This window comes from Canis lupus, chromosome 11, assembly GCF_011100685.1.
Source record: "Canis lupus familiaris isolate Mischka breed German Shepherd chromosome 11, alternate assembly UU_Cfam_GSD_1.0, whole genome shotgun sequence".
NCBI lineage: Eukaryota > Metazoa > Chordata > Mammalia > Carnivora > Canidae > Canis > Canis lupus.
In genome coordinates this window covers 20,766,561-20,782,807 of record NC_049232.1, presented here as the reverse complement: position 1 = coordinate 20,782,807, position 16,247 = coordinate 20,766,561, and the positions used below count along the sequence as shown (strand labels likewise).

The 16,247-nt window shown below is 54.5% G+C and overlaps 2 protein-coding genes across 3 annotated transcripts in view; one reads left to right on the top strand and one right to left on the bottom strand.

Moving 5' to 3' along the window:
* RAD50 (RAD50 double strand break repair protein) overlaps positions 1–16,247 on the bottom strand; it is a 230,072-nt gene that overhangs the window by 140,556 nt on the left and 73,269 nt on the right. The gene's annotated exons all lie outside the window — the stretch shown is intronic.
* Positions 7,334–14,566, top strand: IRF1 (interferon regulatory factor 1). Its single transcript, XM_038552129.1, has 10 exons — positions 7,334–7,490; positions 8,525–8,616; positions 9,888–9,987; positions 10,827–11,003; positions 11,109–11,158; positions 11,266–11,398; positions 11,589–11,708; positions 12,161–12,210; positions 13,123–13,258; positions 13,582–14,566. Exons 2-10 carry the CDS (start codon positions 8,530–8,532, stop codon positions 13,692–13,694), a joined length of 966 nt encoding a protein of 321 aa, XP_038408057.1. The 5' UTR covers positions 7,334–7,490; positions 8,525–8,529; the 3' UTR covers positions 13,695–14,566.

Genomic DNA, 16,247 nt, shown 5'->3' with positions numbered 1-16,247 from the left:
AGTCATAGTCTTCAGACTATCCTGAAGGAGACCCCTGTCACAGACTTGGGGGCCCCAAAGCAAGAATTTAGGTGACCCTGCCCACCCAGACTCCAGGCATTGCTTTGGTCTGAAGAGGCCAGGGAGGATCCAGGACTCTGTCTCACCATTGCAAACTCCCATCCTTCCTGGCTCAGATCCAGGCCCAGCCCACATTCAGCCCTGGACTGAGCTGCAAGCCCTGGGGAGGGAAGGAAGTAGCTGACCCTCAAAGCCAGCATTCCTCTGTGATGACTATAGTCTGCTTACTGCCCAACCACCCCATCAGGAGGGCAGTTCTCAGGGAGCTACAAGGGACTTCCCCACAAAGAGGCCTTTCCTAAAAAGGGGGTCTTCATTAGCTAGGGACATCAGGATCTGACTGGAGTCAGGAGAGCTGGGCCCAGAGGCCTCCTGGAAGCAGGTCAGAGGGCCACAAGGCCAGCCCTAGAAGCTTCTCACTCCATTTCTTCACTCTTTCAGTAAACACCGAGACTCTCCTTGTGGTTAACCCTGTTCTAGGCCCTAGGCGGGGCGCGGCTGCACCCTCCAAGGGCTCCAAGTCATGTAGGAGGAATCCCCCAGTAAAAAAAAATAAGTACATAAAGGGGATCATTTCAGCAATGATAAGAGCTATAAAGACAATAAAACGAGACGTGATGATGTGCGCTGAGTGGTACAACTGGGGAGTTTGGCCGTGTGAGGGGGCCCCGATTTCTCACACTCCACCTGCCCAAGCACAGTCCCCTCCTCCCGCGTGCTCACAGCCCCCCCCCCCCCATCCCACCGCCCCTTCTGGGTGGGGACTGCGGCAGGTGCATTCAGGTGGGGCTTTTCCGGGGCCGGTTTTCCCCCAGCTCCTCTTGGAACTTCCAGAGGGCCACTGACCCGCGACGCTGGACGGCCGCCCGTCCCCCTCCGCCGCGCGAACCTCAGCGCTCCCGGCGCGGTTCCCGGAAACTCCTCGGTTTCCCTGTGGCCGCGGCGTTTGCAAGAAACCGAAACCCAGGCCCCGCCCCTCGGCGCGGCCCTGCGGTGCCGGCGTGGGGGCTGGGGCCGCGCGGGTGGGCCGATCCCCCGGGGCCGCAGCGTCCCGCGGGCAGAGTCAGCCCGGCGGCTCGGCACGTGCACGCCTCCCGCGGGAGCGCGAGTGGCTGGGGCCGCAGCGCGGCCTCCCTCTGCAGCGCCGGGGACGCGGGCGCCATTTCTGCGCGCCTACTGTGTGCCCGCCAGCGGGGGCATTTACGCAGAGCTCCGCACCCCGGTGCCGCTCGCCGCATCCTGCGGGCGGGGTGGGGCAGGGGGCGAGCGGCGGCGGCGGTACTGGGCGCGAGCAGCTCGCCAGCTCGCCCGAGCTCCCACGGCCCGGAGCTGCAGAGCGGGCTGGAAGCGCTTGGCCCGCGGCGGGAGGCTGGGCGGGAGGCTGGGCGGGAGGCTGGGCGGGGGCGGCGAAGGAAGCGCCCGGGGCTGCGGGCAGGTGAGCGGCCGGGCACGGGCGGGGCGGGCGGCTGCGGCGGGGGCGGGGCGGGGCGGGGCGGGCCCCGGCAGGGCAGCCACCCGGGCGGCGCGGCGGGGAGGCTTTGCTTTTCTCCGCCCTCCCTCCCTTTCCAGGAAGCCGGCCGCTTACCCCCGACTCACCCCCAGCCGGGGCCGAGCTGGAATGTGGAAGTTAGCCTGAGAGGCTTGTGCCCCCTCCCCTCCCCTCCCCTCCCCTCCCCTCCCCTCCCCTCCCCTCCCCTCCCCTCCCCTCTCCTCCCCTCCGCACACACGCGCGCGCGCACACGCACACTCAGATCTGGCTGGGGCAGCGCGATCGTGGGTCACCTGGAGGCGAGGGGCTCCAGGTCAGGACTCGGTACCCAGGGCGAAGTAGGGGTGCTGCTGCCCCAGGAAAGCCGGGAATTCTCCGAGGGGCGCTCTAGGAGCACGACAGTGGGCGCCGGCGGTACTGCAGGACCCGGTCGTGTGGGGGCGGGGAGGATGCTGCTCCCAAGCGGAGTGGCTCTGGGACGTGGCCGCCAGGCCTCGCCCCGGAGCACCCCCGCACCCCCGCCCCCGGCCCCGGGCCTCACGGGGCGGATGGGGAGCTGAGGCCTCTTTCCTCCCAACCCAGTGTTTATAAGAAATGAAACTGCACAAGGCATCAGCGGCAGCCCACACTGACACCCGCGCCCCCTCCGCGGTTCCGGAACAGTCCACAGCGCCGGAACGATTCCTGGCCCACTCTTCCATCGCAGGACCCCCTGGCTGCCGCCAGCTGCAGCCTCCCACTCTGTATTTAGGATTTTTGTAAGAGCACAACGCTTATTCTGCTGTGTCATACAGCATTTTTGCCAGAACTGTGAGAGGGGAGGGGCGAGTCTTCAGCCAAATCCGGAGCTGACCTAGAGCAGGAGTGCGATTCATGATTTGTTGAATGAATTAAGAAATGACTTTTTTTTCTTCCAACTAGGCTCCTTTCAGGCAGGGTGATGATGGCAGGATTCTTGAAGCTTTTGGATGCTTTCTGATGATCTGATGCCTGATTTGTGTTCTGCACTTAACAGTTTGGGATTGCCTGCATCCCAGGTTTACTGTGAAAATAGACATGATGCCTGGAAGGGATTTTTAGCGTCTCAGAAAGCCCACTCTTCGCATCTGGAAGGCTAGAAGGCTTGCTGGGGGGTTCATCTGTTTTTGGGGACCATGGCTTTCTCTTTGGATAGCCTGCCCCACAGGAGCCCAGGGTTTCCCTTCTCTCAAAAACCTGGTGAAAGCCTGGCAGGGTTCTGTGCTTCAGAACTAACTGGAGCCCCACCTCCCCAGGGGGGTGAACGTTGTATTCTGAGAGCCTAAGGGAGGGGGCTAAGGACTGGCTTGGTCATCAGGGAAGAGGCTCCTACAAGGTTGATCTTGCCTCGGGAATGCCTATTGCAGAAATCACCTCAGAGGAAGTCTTGCCAGCCCAGAAAACTTCAGGGCCTGACACAAAGGAATTAATCCTTATTAAGTAATCGTATAGATGGGAGGCATGCCGTGAGACCAGAGCAATAACCTTCAGCTAACTCCACCTGAGTAGCCAGATAGATCTGTAGAAAAATGGAGACTTTGCTCCCTAGAAAGTCACCACCCTGGTGATAAATGCAGAAAAGGCAACATAAAAGTTAAGCGCCAGGGGGTTCTAAGGTGGGGAAGGATTTTGGTTTGGCAGTTTGGGGGTACTTCCTAGAGGACCAGGCATTTACTCTGGGCCTTGAAATGGAGACTGACACCGAAGTGTTTGGTGGGGAGGGTAGAAAAAGTGAGAATGAGACAGAGAGAGCCAGAGAGGGGGGAGACTGAGTGTTACCAAATATCACAAGAAGATAGAGATAAGGAGCAAATGGAAGGAGCAAAGACATAAGGGGAAAAACACAGTATGTTCAGAGAACAGAAATGCAGTGAAAGTTGTTCACTACTGTTAATACATGTCATTTTGCTCAAGTTTTAGTTTATAAAGTTTGGTAGTCTAATTCCATCTTCATAATAATCAGGAGAGATGGGCAGAGTATTTCTTTTTTACAGATGAGAACACGGAGACCCAGAGAGGAACAGTAACTTGCCTAGGGTCACACAGCAAGTAGTGGAAAGCACACTATCCCAAGCTTTCAGACCCGAATCCTGTATTCTTTACACTGCCCTCTAGTTACTGCTCAAGGGTAGGGAAGCTGTGGGAGACAAGGTTGGAACCAGAGTGAGCCTCAACTGGAATGTGGGGCTAAGGAGTCTGAGGAAATTCAGAAGCTCCTGGTGGACCTGAATGTTTGGGAGATCAGCAGAATTAGGCAGATCATCCTAGTGCAGAGGCACCAAGAAAGGAAGACCAGACAGGGAGGGAAGGAGAGAGACCTGAAGGTAGGCTGTGGTAATAACAGTCTGGGACTGGAAAGTCAAAACATGAGGATTTAGGGAAAGAAGACCTGGAGGACCAGGTGAGGCAAAGAGGAGAGGAGGACAGGAAAGACTTCATCTGGGAAGGAACATGAATTAGGATGAGAGAAAGCTGCTGGGAGGCAGTGTAGACTGGGAAGGCCAAGAGTTCGGCTTATGTCTATGTGAATCTGTGGATAGGGTTGTAGTGGAGCATCCAGAAGGCAACCGGAGCTGTGTTTAGAGGCTACTTGCCCCCAAGGGATGGCTGAAATGACAGAAGATGAGTATTTTGAGTCAGCAAGGCTCACCCAAAATGCTGGCCCTGAATTACTACGAAAAACCTAGGGAAGGCTCTGTTTTGATTAGCACCGTAGGGGATATGTGATACATTTTCGAATGGGATTCAAGAAGTGTCACAACAAAAATTTGGGGTACTTAAACAGGGTATAGTTTTATTTCACTGATTTGTAGTGAGGCACTCCCAATCATGATAAGCAGATTTTTTTAAAGATTTTATTTATTTATTCATGAGACACAGAGAGCGAGAGAGAGAGAGAGAGAAAGAGAGAGAGGCAGAGACACAGGCAGAGGGAGAAGCAGGCTCCCTACACGGAACCCGGCTTGGGACTTGATCCTGGGACTCAGGGATCATGCCCTGGGCCGAAGGTAGGGGCTAAACCACTAAGCCACCCAGGCATCCCCGATAAGAAGATTTTTATAGGCTTCAAGATAAAATAAGAATCCCTAGACTTAAAAGTAAAAAAAAAAAAGTCAAAGACCCCTTCAGAGATGTAAATGACAACTTCATCAGTAAATTATAACATTGGGGAATTTGGGGACTTCTGGGTGGCTCAGCAGTTTAGTGCCTGCCTTCCACCCAGGGAATAGTCCCAAAGTCCCAGGATCGAATCCCACATCAGGCTTCCTGCATGGAACCTGCTTCTCCCTCTGCCTGTGTCTCTGCCTCTCTCTGTGTGTGTCTCTCAGGTGGCTCAGTGGTTTAGCGCCTGCCTTCAGCCCAGGGTGTGATCCTGGGGACCCCGGATCGAGTCCCACATCGGGCTCCCTGCATGGAGCCTGCTTCTCCCTCTGCCTGCTTCTCTCTCTGTCTGTGTCTCTGCCTCTCTGTGTGTCTCTCATGAATAAATAAATAAAATTTAAAAAAAAAGATATGGGCAAGATACAGCTACACAGTGTTGTTTGTATTCAGAAAATATGGAAATAACCTAATAGGAGATTAATGGGTAAATAATTATCCTTATTAGAGAATAATATATACCCAATAATATGTATCATAGAAGTACATTTCATGGCATGAAAGATATACATACAGATGCAGATGATTATCTGTGAATTAAAATAAAGTTTTTGTCAAAGCACTTCTTACAGACTCCTATTGTCTTAAAAGGGTCATTTTGGTCAATTTCTGAGACCGTATAAGATGCAAACTTCCTTTCCCTGATCTCATTTTGAATTTTCCAGTGCCTATATCAGGTTCTTCAAGACAAGACAAGCATCCATTTGCTGCCCAGAAAACAGACTTCACAACTCAGGAGCCACTTGCTTTCTGCTCTTCTTGCTCAGAAGGTCTTGATTTCTGTAGTGGGTGTCCACTCCACCTGTCACTTACAGCACCCTACCCCTTCTCCCCCTTCCTGGGTCTCAGCACCTTCCATTTTTCTTAGCCAGCTAAGGCTCATTCCTTGTGGTTCCTCCTGTCTCTTGGCCTCTCTCTCAGGGACTGCACCCACTACTCTCTGGGAGACAGCTCCGACCCATTCTTGTTGGTCTCTTGGGAACCAAGCTTCATGTTAATCACAGCATCAGATCCTGGTGCACGGGGATTGGATTAACCCATCCATTTCCTCTGTAGGAGGAAGGCAGCTGAGTGACTGACAGGTGGAATGCTGCATCAATGTGTCTATTTATAGTCTGTACCATTGCAACTGGGTGCTGCTGTGGAGGGAGAGCTGGGTGAGGGGAGTGACACAACCAGCGCAGCCTAGAGGAGCAATTTACTTCTGAGTCAGCAGCTTTGGGGAGGTGAAGGAAGGAACATGCCAGGCCAGAGTTCTGGACACTCAGCCCAGCCTTTAGGAGAGTGCAAATGGGGCAAGGTCTACTTTAAGGCACAAGAGTTAAGTGGTTGCCCTTTCCAGGGGACTGGGACCTGGGTTCCTTAATTCTTTGTCCACATCCATGGTCTTGACCGACCCTAAGCAACTTCCCCCATGCTGCCTAGAACCTCTCTGGGCCAAGCGCCGAGGGCCACAGGCAACACCAATGCTGCTGCTAAGGAGCACCCCTGTAAGGGCTCTGTGAGGCTGTGGAGGTGGCCTAAGACAGGAGTGCTAGGGAGCAAGGGTACCCAAGCCCTAGCCAACTCCGTAGCCAGGGCTTCTCCGAAACCCTTCTCCTTCTCCCTAAGGTCAGGTATATGGCAGCCCCAAGGATGTAGACCCAGAAGCGGCACCCAGAGAGGTGCCTCTCTGTCGCTGTTAGGCTCTGGGCAGGGACCTCAAAAGCCACACAGCACCTGCTGTCCTCAAGTGCGGCTCTGTGCTTCACAGACATCGTTTCTGGGTAGCTGTAAACCAGCAAGTTAGGGCTGCTTGTTTTACAGTCGAGGAGACTGAGGTTCCCAGTCCCGTGCCAGGCTGCACCTGCAGCGGCCAAACTGGGATTTCCTCTCTCCCTCCCGCAGCCCCAGTCAGCACCCCAGGCGCAGTAGGCTTTCCTGGACTTCCCCAAGGCAGGTGAGGGTCCTGGGGGCCGGCCGCCCCTCCAGAAGCGAGTAGTAGGAGGGCCCAGACGCTTCCTTCTTGGCACCCCGTTAGCAGGTTTGAGGAGCCAGGCTCGTTTACGGGGTTTCAATCCCGGGCTGTCCGCTCTGAAGAGGACAGCAGGTGCCCGGGTGACCTGCTCACCTGCGCTCGGAAGACAGACGTCCCCCGCGCCCGGCGAGGAGGCTGAGAGCAGGCCCGGAGAACGCGGAGCGAGGGGAGTGGCTGCGGGTGCGGGTGCGGGCCGGGGGCGTCCGGCTTTCCAGGACAGCCTTCCCCGGGCCGCGGGGGTGGGGGCAGGGGCAGGGGCAGGGCAGGGGCAGGGGGAGGGGGAGCGGACGGGGCGGGCCCGCGGTCGCCCCAGGGCGGCGGCGCCGGCCGGAGGGGGTGGGGAGGAGCAGCCGCCCTGTACTTCCCCTTCGCCGCTAGCTCTACAACAGCCTGATTTCCCCGAAATGATGGGGCGGCACCGACCAATAGGCGCCCTCGCGGCTCCTCGGGAGGCGGGGCCGGGCCTGGGTTGGGGGAATCCCGCTAAGTGTTTAGATTTCTCGCCGGCGCCGCTGCCCCGGCAGAGCGCGCCACTCCTTCGTCGAGGCAGGACGTGCGCCGGAGCCCGGCCGGGCCGAGGCCGAGGGAGCCGCGCCAAGCCAAGGCCAGCCGTGCCCCCCGCCCCTCGACCCGCGCAGCCTCTGCCTTCGCGCCGCTCCCTGCGGGATCGCGCTCGCCGCAAGGACACCGCCGCGCCAGCCGACCGGGACCCTCGGGCGCCGCGGGTGGATCGCGGCCGCTGCGGAGGTGAGTCCGCCTTCGCCGCGGGGGGGCGGTCGGTGGCGTCGAACAAAGGCGCGCGGGGCTCCGGGAAGCGGGGCCGACCCCCGGCCGGGAGAGTCGCGGGCGCGCGGCGTCGCGGGGGCCCCCGCGCGGGCTCCGGAGGGCGCTGGCGGAGCGGCGAGCCGCGGCGGGGAGGGCGGGCCGCGCGGCGTGGACCGCCCACGAGCCGAGCCTGCCGAGCCTGCCGGCGCCCGGCCGGGTCGCGGATCTGTGTGCGCGGAGCCCCCGGGCCTCTGCGCCGCTCGGTAGACCTGCCGCGCGCATCCGTTAGCGGTGCGGGAGACTCGGCGCCCCCAGCTCCGCGCCCAGGCCTCAGGTTTCGGGCTGTACGTGCAGGTGTTGGGGCGGGGAGGGGGGGGACTTGCTGCCTGAAAGGCCGGTGGACCTGCTGAGGCTACGCATGCGAAGAGGCGCCACAGGTGTTCCTTCGGCTACTTCGCGGAGGACGGGAGCCAGACCGGGAGGGGTACCTGGTCTGGGAGCAGCATAGAACAGACTGGGGGGTGCAGGGTCCCGGTAGAGTGCAGGGTGGTTGCTTGCCACCAGTGCACGGCTAGCTAGTGGTAGCGGCGGCAACTCAAGTAGGGGGATTTATGGGCATCAACCAAAAGAAGCCTGTCCCTTACCAAAGGATTTGAATTTGGGGAGGAAAGTTCTGGCATTAAAATATCTGTGTATTTTGTCTGTTTCTTCTGCACATAAATCCTGAAACTATCACTTGCACGCCTGTCTCCTCCCCAGAGTGTTTAGAGGATCGTGAGGGAAGGGGCTTAATTGTTTTTGCCCATGATGCTGAAAATATTTGGAGAACAGTTTTGTTCTGGTGAAAGCCTTCTTTCCCATGATTATACTACTTGGTACCTGGTGGAGGGCAGGGGAGAGTTAACTGAATGACCTTGGGCTGCGGTGGGGGGGTGGAGGTGGGGGTTGCAGGCAGGGTAGTGCCTAAGGGGCTGCTCTGCAGACTCCAAACAGGAGCGTCTGTTTTCTCTTCACAGCCAACATGCCCATCACTCGGATGCGCATGAGACCCTGGCTAGAGATGCAGATTAATTCCAACCAAATCCCAGGGCTGATCTGGATTAATAAAGTGAGTGTCACCTTCTGGGTTTTTATGCCACTATTTTAACACATGTTCTTTGAGGGGACCGAAGCTTCAGATGCAGCTCAAAAACGGAAGTGATGAGGAGGAGGCAGATGTGTTTGTTTCCCAGTGGGTCCTGCCTGCAGGCAGTATGCAAGGGCCCAGCCTTGGGCCGCTCTGCCTTCTTCCCTTCCTTGATATGGACAGGGCACTCACCTGAGGGCACTGACAGTTTGCATCAGCAAGACTCTCCCCGCATCTGCAGAGCCAGAGTTCTGGTCTCTTTTACGAGAGACTCCTGCAAACATACAGCATCCTACAGGGTTCCAAACAGCCAGGAGGCAGAGAAATGAGCACCTAGTGGTGAGAAGATGGCTGGAGGAGCAAGGGACCTGAGAATTAACCTTGCACTGCTGGCCCAGGCTCAAGAAACCTCATGCTGGTGCACAAACCCTGCAGACATAGTAGTAATAACAATATTCATAATAATGCTTACTGTCCACTCCCTATGAGCAAGTGTGATTACTGTGCTACGTCTGTTACTTACGTTGTGTCATTTAATCCTCACAGTAGCCCTGTGAAGTAGATCCTGTTAATAGCTCCATTTTCAGATAAGGAAAACTGAGGCACTGAGAAGTAGATAATGAGATGACACAAAAAGTGATCAAGTCAAGATTTGAACCTGAGCAATCAAACTCAGAAATCCAAAGTGTTAACCACCAGTAATGATAACAGTGAGACTTAGTCTTTATATTTGTCACTGTGATTTCTCATTTCACAGAAGAGAAACCAATGAGGGACCAGGAGGTATAGGGACAGTGCCAGTGTCACACAGGTAGTCAGCATCCAAGACTGGCCCAGGGCTCCCTCCCTGTGTAGGAGCCAGTGGTCCCAATTGTCCTAAGCATCCCCATTTAATGGATGGAGTTTTCACTTCTGCGTTGGTGCTGAAAAGCCAGAGAGCATCCCAAGGTGCTCCTTATGGGTCCCAGCACACCTGTAACAGGCAGAGGGAGAGCTTTGGTGAGCTGATACTGCCATAGCTCTTCAGAACCCAGAGCCCCTTCTGAGAGATCTAGAATGATAGAGTAGTCTGTTTAAGCCATTCTCAGGATGGGTCAACTCAAGCCAGATGTCAGGGTGAAAAGGGGAAGTCAGCTTTTTCTCAGACTGGGGGGGGGGGGGGGGGGCGCGGCGGGGCTGGGCAGGCTCCTGCTAAAACCCTGTGGCTTCTGAGCTGACACAGCCTTGTATATATGTGTGTGTGTGCCATTCAGGAGGAGATGATTTTCCAGATTCCATGGAAGCATGCTGCCAAGCATGGCTGGGACATCAACAAGGATGCCTGTCTGTTCCGGAGCTGGGCTATTCACACAGGTGTGTGCCCTGGTCTCCAGCCCTGGAGGGCCAAGGAGAAGACTAGAGGAATCACTTCTATTAACACAGAGGCTCTTCATCGGGTTCCTTGAGATTGTGTACAAAATTTGGGGGTGAGCAGGGGGCAGATTTGTATTTCTGGGGAAAAGTTCCATCATTTCAGCAAGTTCTTAAAGGAACCTGTGAAATCAGCGTCTTCAGCAAGTTCTTAAAGGAACCTGTGAAATCAGCGTCTTAGAAAGTGTGATTTCAGGGAGTTTGTAGCTGGATTAAAGCTCCTTGGGGCAAAAGCAGTTGTGAGCCTGGATACTGAAAGACCCAAGTCTTTGATTTTCTTGATGTTTACCAAGGTCCTGGCCCAAGGCCCATCTGGTTGGCAGCCTCTTTTTATCCTTGAGGTCTGGAGCTCTTGGTCCATCTCAGATCAGACAGCACACCTATCAGTAACTGTTCTTTGATGCCTCCTCTTTGTCCACTGCTGTGTTTGGAAACATCAGATAAACCCTAGTCTTTATTTAATCTCTGGCTGCTAACAGCCCAAGCAGGGAGACTGGTTCTGGTCCAGCACCAGTACAGCCCGTGAAGACATACAGGCCCTCTAGTGCTTCTGGCTGGGCCCTTCAGAAAGGTCTGCTGGATGTGTCTGAGTCAAGCATGGGCATTTGAGAAGCCCCAGGGCTTGTAGAGGGTCACCCAGGAATACCGTCTGTTTGGCTAGTGTGGATCTCTGGCAGCATGAGAGCTTAGGGGTACTCTTGCCTTCCTCCTCCCAGGCCAGACAGCAGCTAAGGATTCCCACCTCTGGTCCTTATAGTCCTCTTCACTCTTCTGCCGACTAGGTCGATACAAAGCCGGGGAAAAGGAGCCAGATCCTAAGACATGGAAGGCCAACTTTCGCTGTGCCATGAACTCCCTGCCAGATATTGAGGAAGTGAAGGACCAGAGCAGGAACAAAGGCAGCTCAGCTGTGCGGGTGTACCGGATGCTCCCACCCCTCACCAAGAACCAGAGAAAAGGTATCCAAGGGCTCTGGATCCTTGGGAAGCTCAAAGGGAGGGAAGAAGAAGGGCAGCGGGGGCTGGTGTACCTGTACCAAGACTGATGGCCCATCTGCTTTGTAGAGAGAAAGTCCAAGTCCAGCCGAGATGCTAAGAGCAAGGCCAAGAGGAAGGTGAGTGTGGCCCTGAGCTACTAGTCTTTGGTCCCCCGGGAGTCAGGGTGGGCAGTGGGAGAAGTGCCACGGCAAGCCTGGGCCTAAGCTCCTTTCTCTTGTTGCAGTCATGTGGTGACTCCAGTCCTGACACCTTCTCTGATGGACTCAGCACCTCCACCCTGCCCGATGACCACAGCAGCTACACAGCTCACGGCTACATGGGGCAGGATTTGGAGGTTGAGCGGGACCTTACTCCAGGTGAGGTAGGCCAGGTCTGGCAGGAGGCCACACAAGGTCACAATGGGATGGCTCCTTCTTTTGGGTCCAGGAGGCAGCGTGCTTGAGGAGGGGGTGGCAGGTTGGAGCAGGCCGCGGGGTCAGGGATGCTGCATGTCTTGCAAACTCAGAAAGCAGCCAGTTCTGACCTGTGGTTTCTGCTGTCCCTCAGCATTGTCACCGTGTGCCGTTACCAGTACTCTCCCTGACTGGCACATCCCAGAGATAGTGCCGGACAGCACCAGTGACCTCTACAGCTTCCAGGTGTCACCTATGCCCTCCACTTCTGAAGGTTTGTGCCCTTGCGGCCCACATGCCTGCCTGTTTGGGTCCTGGGGAGGGTTTCCTGAGGGAGAGAAGATGCTCAGAACTCTACCTGGCACTGACCGAGATGACTGTGCTGTGCTGGAGAAAAGAGGGAAGGGGGCCCAGGGGCTGTATTTGGGTCTGAGGTTGCTCAGTTCCCTGGCTCCTCTGCAGCCCAGTCTCTGTGGGTGAGGAAGGAAGCAAGGGGGTGGGAAGAGGTGTGGCTTCAGGGTGCGGGAGGCTGAGTCACAAGGACAGTGTCCTGTTCTGGAATGTCCATAGCAGGTACATGTCTGCTGGGAGGTATGTGTGTGTGTGTGTGTGTGTGTGTGCGCACACGCACGTGCGTGGTAGGGCAGGCACTATGGTGGAACTGCAGGGGCAAGCCTGGTTGACTACCAGCCAACCTCTAACCTCTCTGCTCTTCCCCATCCACAGCCACAACAGATGAGGACGAAGAAGGGAAATTAACTGAGGACATCATGAAGGTAAAGCGCATTCCTCCCTGAGCGCTCTTGTGAAGTGGCTGCTTCTTAGGAGAGAGAAAACTACTTAGAGCTCAACACATTGGAGGGTGGAGGCAGCTGCTACTGTGACCTGGCTGCTTGTATCATCCTATAAGTGCCACATCCACTGTGCCCTCCTTGGCTGGTGGGAAAGACACTGGGGAAGTGAGGACAGTGGGGAGGCCTGGTTTCTGACAGGCTGTCCTGGAGGCAGCCCTAGGGCCTGGAACCACTCTGAGTCAGCCAGCACCAGTGCCTGGTCCCTGGCCTGCGTCCTCTGCCCCAACAGGCCCCAGGCCTGCTGCCCTGTTAGTTAGGGAAGTGCACATCAGGTTTTAATAATCAGCTTTTGGGATCTGGGATCTGATGAGGGATTTTTTCCTTTTCTTTGTTTCTTTTCTTTTTTTCCTTAAAGCAAATTATTCTCCAGGGGTGTGTTGTTTTTTTTTTTTTTTTTTTTTTTTTTTGTCCTGCTTCAATCTTAAAAGCGAATATAAAACAGTTGTTGCAGTAGTTGTACCCAGGCTGTGTTTCATCAGCATAGAAAACTTGAGACGTAGGCATAGCTCCCTATCTCTAGCTTTTCTTTTCTTTTCTTGACTTGTGATGCTGTTACTTTATGCCACATTCCTGGTTGGTATGTCCTCACTCAGCTGAGGGGGAAAGTCTTAGGAGATTCTGTGCCAGAGGGGAGATGTAGGAGCATGAGTCCAGGGCAGATCCACAATTCGCAGGCCCCTGTCCTAACCACAGTCCACATTTGCATCCATCTGAGAACATGCAAATGACCAAGGGTACGATGCTGGTAGGGAAGGTTTGGCTCACTGAGGGCAAGACCAGAGGATGAATCTGCCCTGGAAGTAACCTGATGGTTCCTTATTCCTCTGTCACCAGCTCTTGGAGCAGACGGGGTGGCAGCCGACAAACGTGGATGGCAAGGGGTACCTGCTAAATGAACCTGGGACTCAGCCCCCCTCTCTCTATGGAGACTTCAGCTGCAAGGACGAACCAGAAGTTGACAGCCCTGGGGGTAAGAAGTCCCTGTAGCTGGAAGGTTTCTCCGAGAAGCGAGAAACTGGCAGGGGGTGGGTAGGAAAGGGCTGGGGGACTGGGCTAGGGAGCAGGAGAGGCAAAGCATCTTTCTTCAACTCTTCTTGGTACAGACAGCTTACAAACTGGCTGCTGCTCCCACGTACTCAGGTCTGCCTGAAGATGGAGGCAGGGTGCTTACTGCCATGTGGGGACAGTAGAGGCGGCTGTGTCTGTGGCCTACAGGGATAGGGCTGAGGGGCAGGAGGGGAACACACCTGTCTTTACCCTCCATCCTCATACAACCTTCTTCACATCTTCTAGGGTATGTTGGGCTGATCTCTTCAGATCTGAAGAACATGGACACCAGCTGGCTGGACAGCCTGTTGACTCCAGTCAGACTGCCCTCCATCCAGGCCATTCCTTGTGCACCATAGCTGGGCCCTGGCCCCTTTGACTCCCCTAGGTGTTGAGCAGGACCTGGCATCATGGTTGCCATGATGCAAAGAAACAGGATTCCTGTGGGCTCCTTGACATGGCAGAGAATGACTCCATTGCTGAGCAGGGATGGAACCTCCCTCCTTAGGACAGTGACCCTTTAGGTTCTGTTAGGCCAGGGTCTGGGCTCATCTTGTGGGGTAAAGCTGGCCCTGCCTCCTGGGAAGATGGGATTATGAGATTGATGTGTCAGATGGAACTCTCAGAGAGGAGTCAGCCTCCAGCTTTCCCCCTCAGCCCGACTGCCTTGAAAGGGTCTCGCTGTTGCTGAGGTGGCCCAAGGGAACAGACCAGTGACCTCAGAGAAGCACAGCACCAACCCCAGGGCTGGCTCTGCACTAAGAGACAATTGCACTAAGGGAATCCTGTTCCCAGAGACCCTCCCCCCCTTCCCAGCTGAGCCCTAGGGACTGTTCCAAAGCCAGTGAAATGTGAAGGAAACGGGGCCCTGCAGGACAGTGCTCCCTCAGCTGTAGAGGAGCTCCGCCCTGCTTGGGCTCAGGGGCTTGGGAAAGAACATGGCACTTTTTCTTGTGGACCTTGCCACTTTTCTGATCAGAGGTGTACACTAACGTCTCCCCCAAGCTCTCAGCCTTTACATTTATTTATGTTGTGCCTTGCCCTGCGCCCACCTGCCCCCTCAGGCAGGCCCTGGCAGCCCTCAGCAGGCCCTGGGAGGGAAGTGGGAGCGTCTTGGTGTGATTTTTAAAATTGGAAACGCCATCTAACCACTAAGTCATGTGTGACCACATATGTACATGTGTGTAAATATGTACATTTATCTTTTTATAAAAAGTTAATTGTTTATAAAGGGTGTGGCCTTTTATTTAGAGATAAACTGCAAGTGGTTTTTTTTCTTACAGAGACATTTTATTTTGATGGAGTCATTCTTGGCATCCTGCCTGAACTTGACTGGGGGGTGAGCAGTGACATGCATCTATTGCAGAAGCCTTCCAGTTATGTTCATAGAGAAGATGACAGGAAAAAGGGACAATCACAGTACAGGGACATGCTCATATAAATATAATCACTTGCCCTTAGATTTATAGCCAGGCTGTGAGTTGAACTGGGGCTCCAAGGTCTGGACAGTGTTAGGTTTTTCAGTTCTGAGTAATGTGTCCCATAAACTATATGTCCTGCTAAACTCAAATCCAAGGGTATTCAGATGCTACTTCAAAAAGTTAACAATTAGTACTGCATGGTCATGGACAGTTACAACAGACACCAGCCCAAAACAGGTTCCTGAGGCCTGTTGTGGTGGGCATTCCTTGTCCGGTTTTTGCAGTGATGAAAATGTCCTCTCCCTCTGTACTGTCCACTGTAGTAGGTAGTGGCGAAGTCACATGTACCAACTGAGCACTGGAAATGTGGCCAGTGTGATGGAGAAACTGGATTTTAGTATATGTGCTGCTGAAGTGAGCACAAGAAACTGAATTTTTAGTTAAAATGTAAATAGCCACATGTGGTCAATGGCTACCATACTGGACAGTACAGATAGATACTGGGTTGGGGACAGATCTGAGAGGCAGAGGCTGGGGTTGTTGGAGAACACTAGGGATGGACACCTGCCAATTCAAGAGTATTTTACCATTCTGGTGGCCAGCAATAATATATTGGTGCTAAATACAAGACCTGTAGTGTACCATGCACAAATGGGCTAAGAAAACCTTGGATGACCTCACAACAAGCAGGTTTCCTTCTCCCATGTCTCTTCAGGGTTCTGGCTGAACTTAAGCACACAAAATCTTTATGAAGCAGTATATTTGATCAGAAGAGTTTCTGAAAACCACAGGCTGGGAACCACTGCCATATGGCAATGCCCCCTTCAGATAAGGCCCAAGTCAAAGGAATGTCTAAGGGCGAGAGTTCTGGATATGGACCTTTCTCATGTCTCCCCCACCCCCATCCCCAGCCTCTGGCCCTGAGGCATAAACAGTACCCAGTAGTAGGCAGGCTGGCCAAGGGAAATCAGCTGATACAACTCGCATCATCTAGGGAGTGAGGTCATGGCGGTAAGGAGGTTCCTCAGAGAAACCAAGCCCTGTGGATGCTTATCTATAGTGCAGTCCCAGAAACTGGACTTAGATCCTGTCCCTCGGCCCAGCCCTCTGGAAGGAATATGGGCCCCTGTGGGGAAGGCAAGGCTGAGTGAGAAAATGATGAAAAAAAACCTAGAAAATGAGCAAGGATCAGTCTGACATTCTGTCAAACTCAAAGTATTTTTGCCTGATCTTGGACATGCTCTTTGAATAGCAGGTGGCTTCCTGCCAGGTGGGCCTTTTGCTTGTGGATGCCTGGAGGGACCCCAATATCAAGCTCTTCCCAGTAGAAGATCCACCTGTATTTTTCACCTGGGAGTAGAGGGATGGATGAGATGACCTTTCTCACCTCCAAGGCCGAGCCCTTATTGACAAGTATTGGATTAACTTCTAGCCTTGTGTGGCTTCTAACTGGAAACTTGGCAAACTCTTGAAGGGGGTGATGACTTCTCT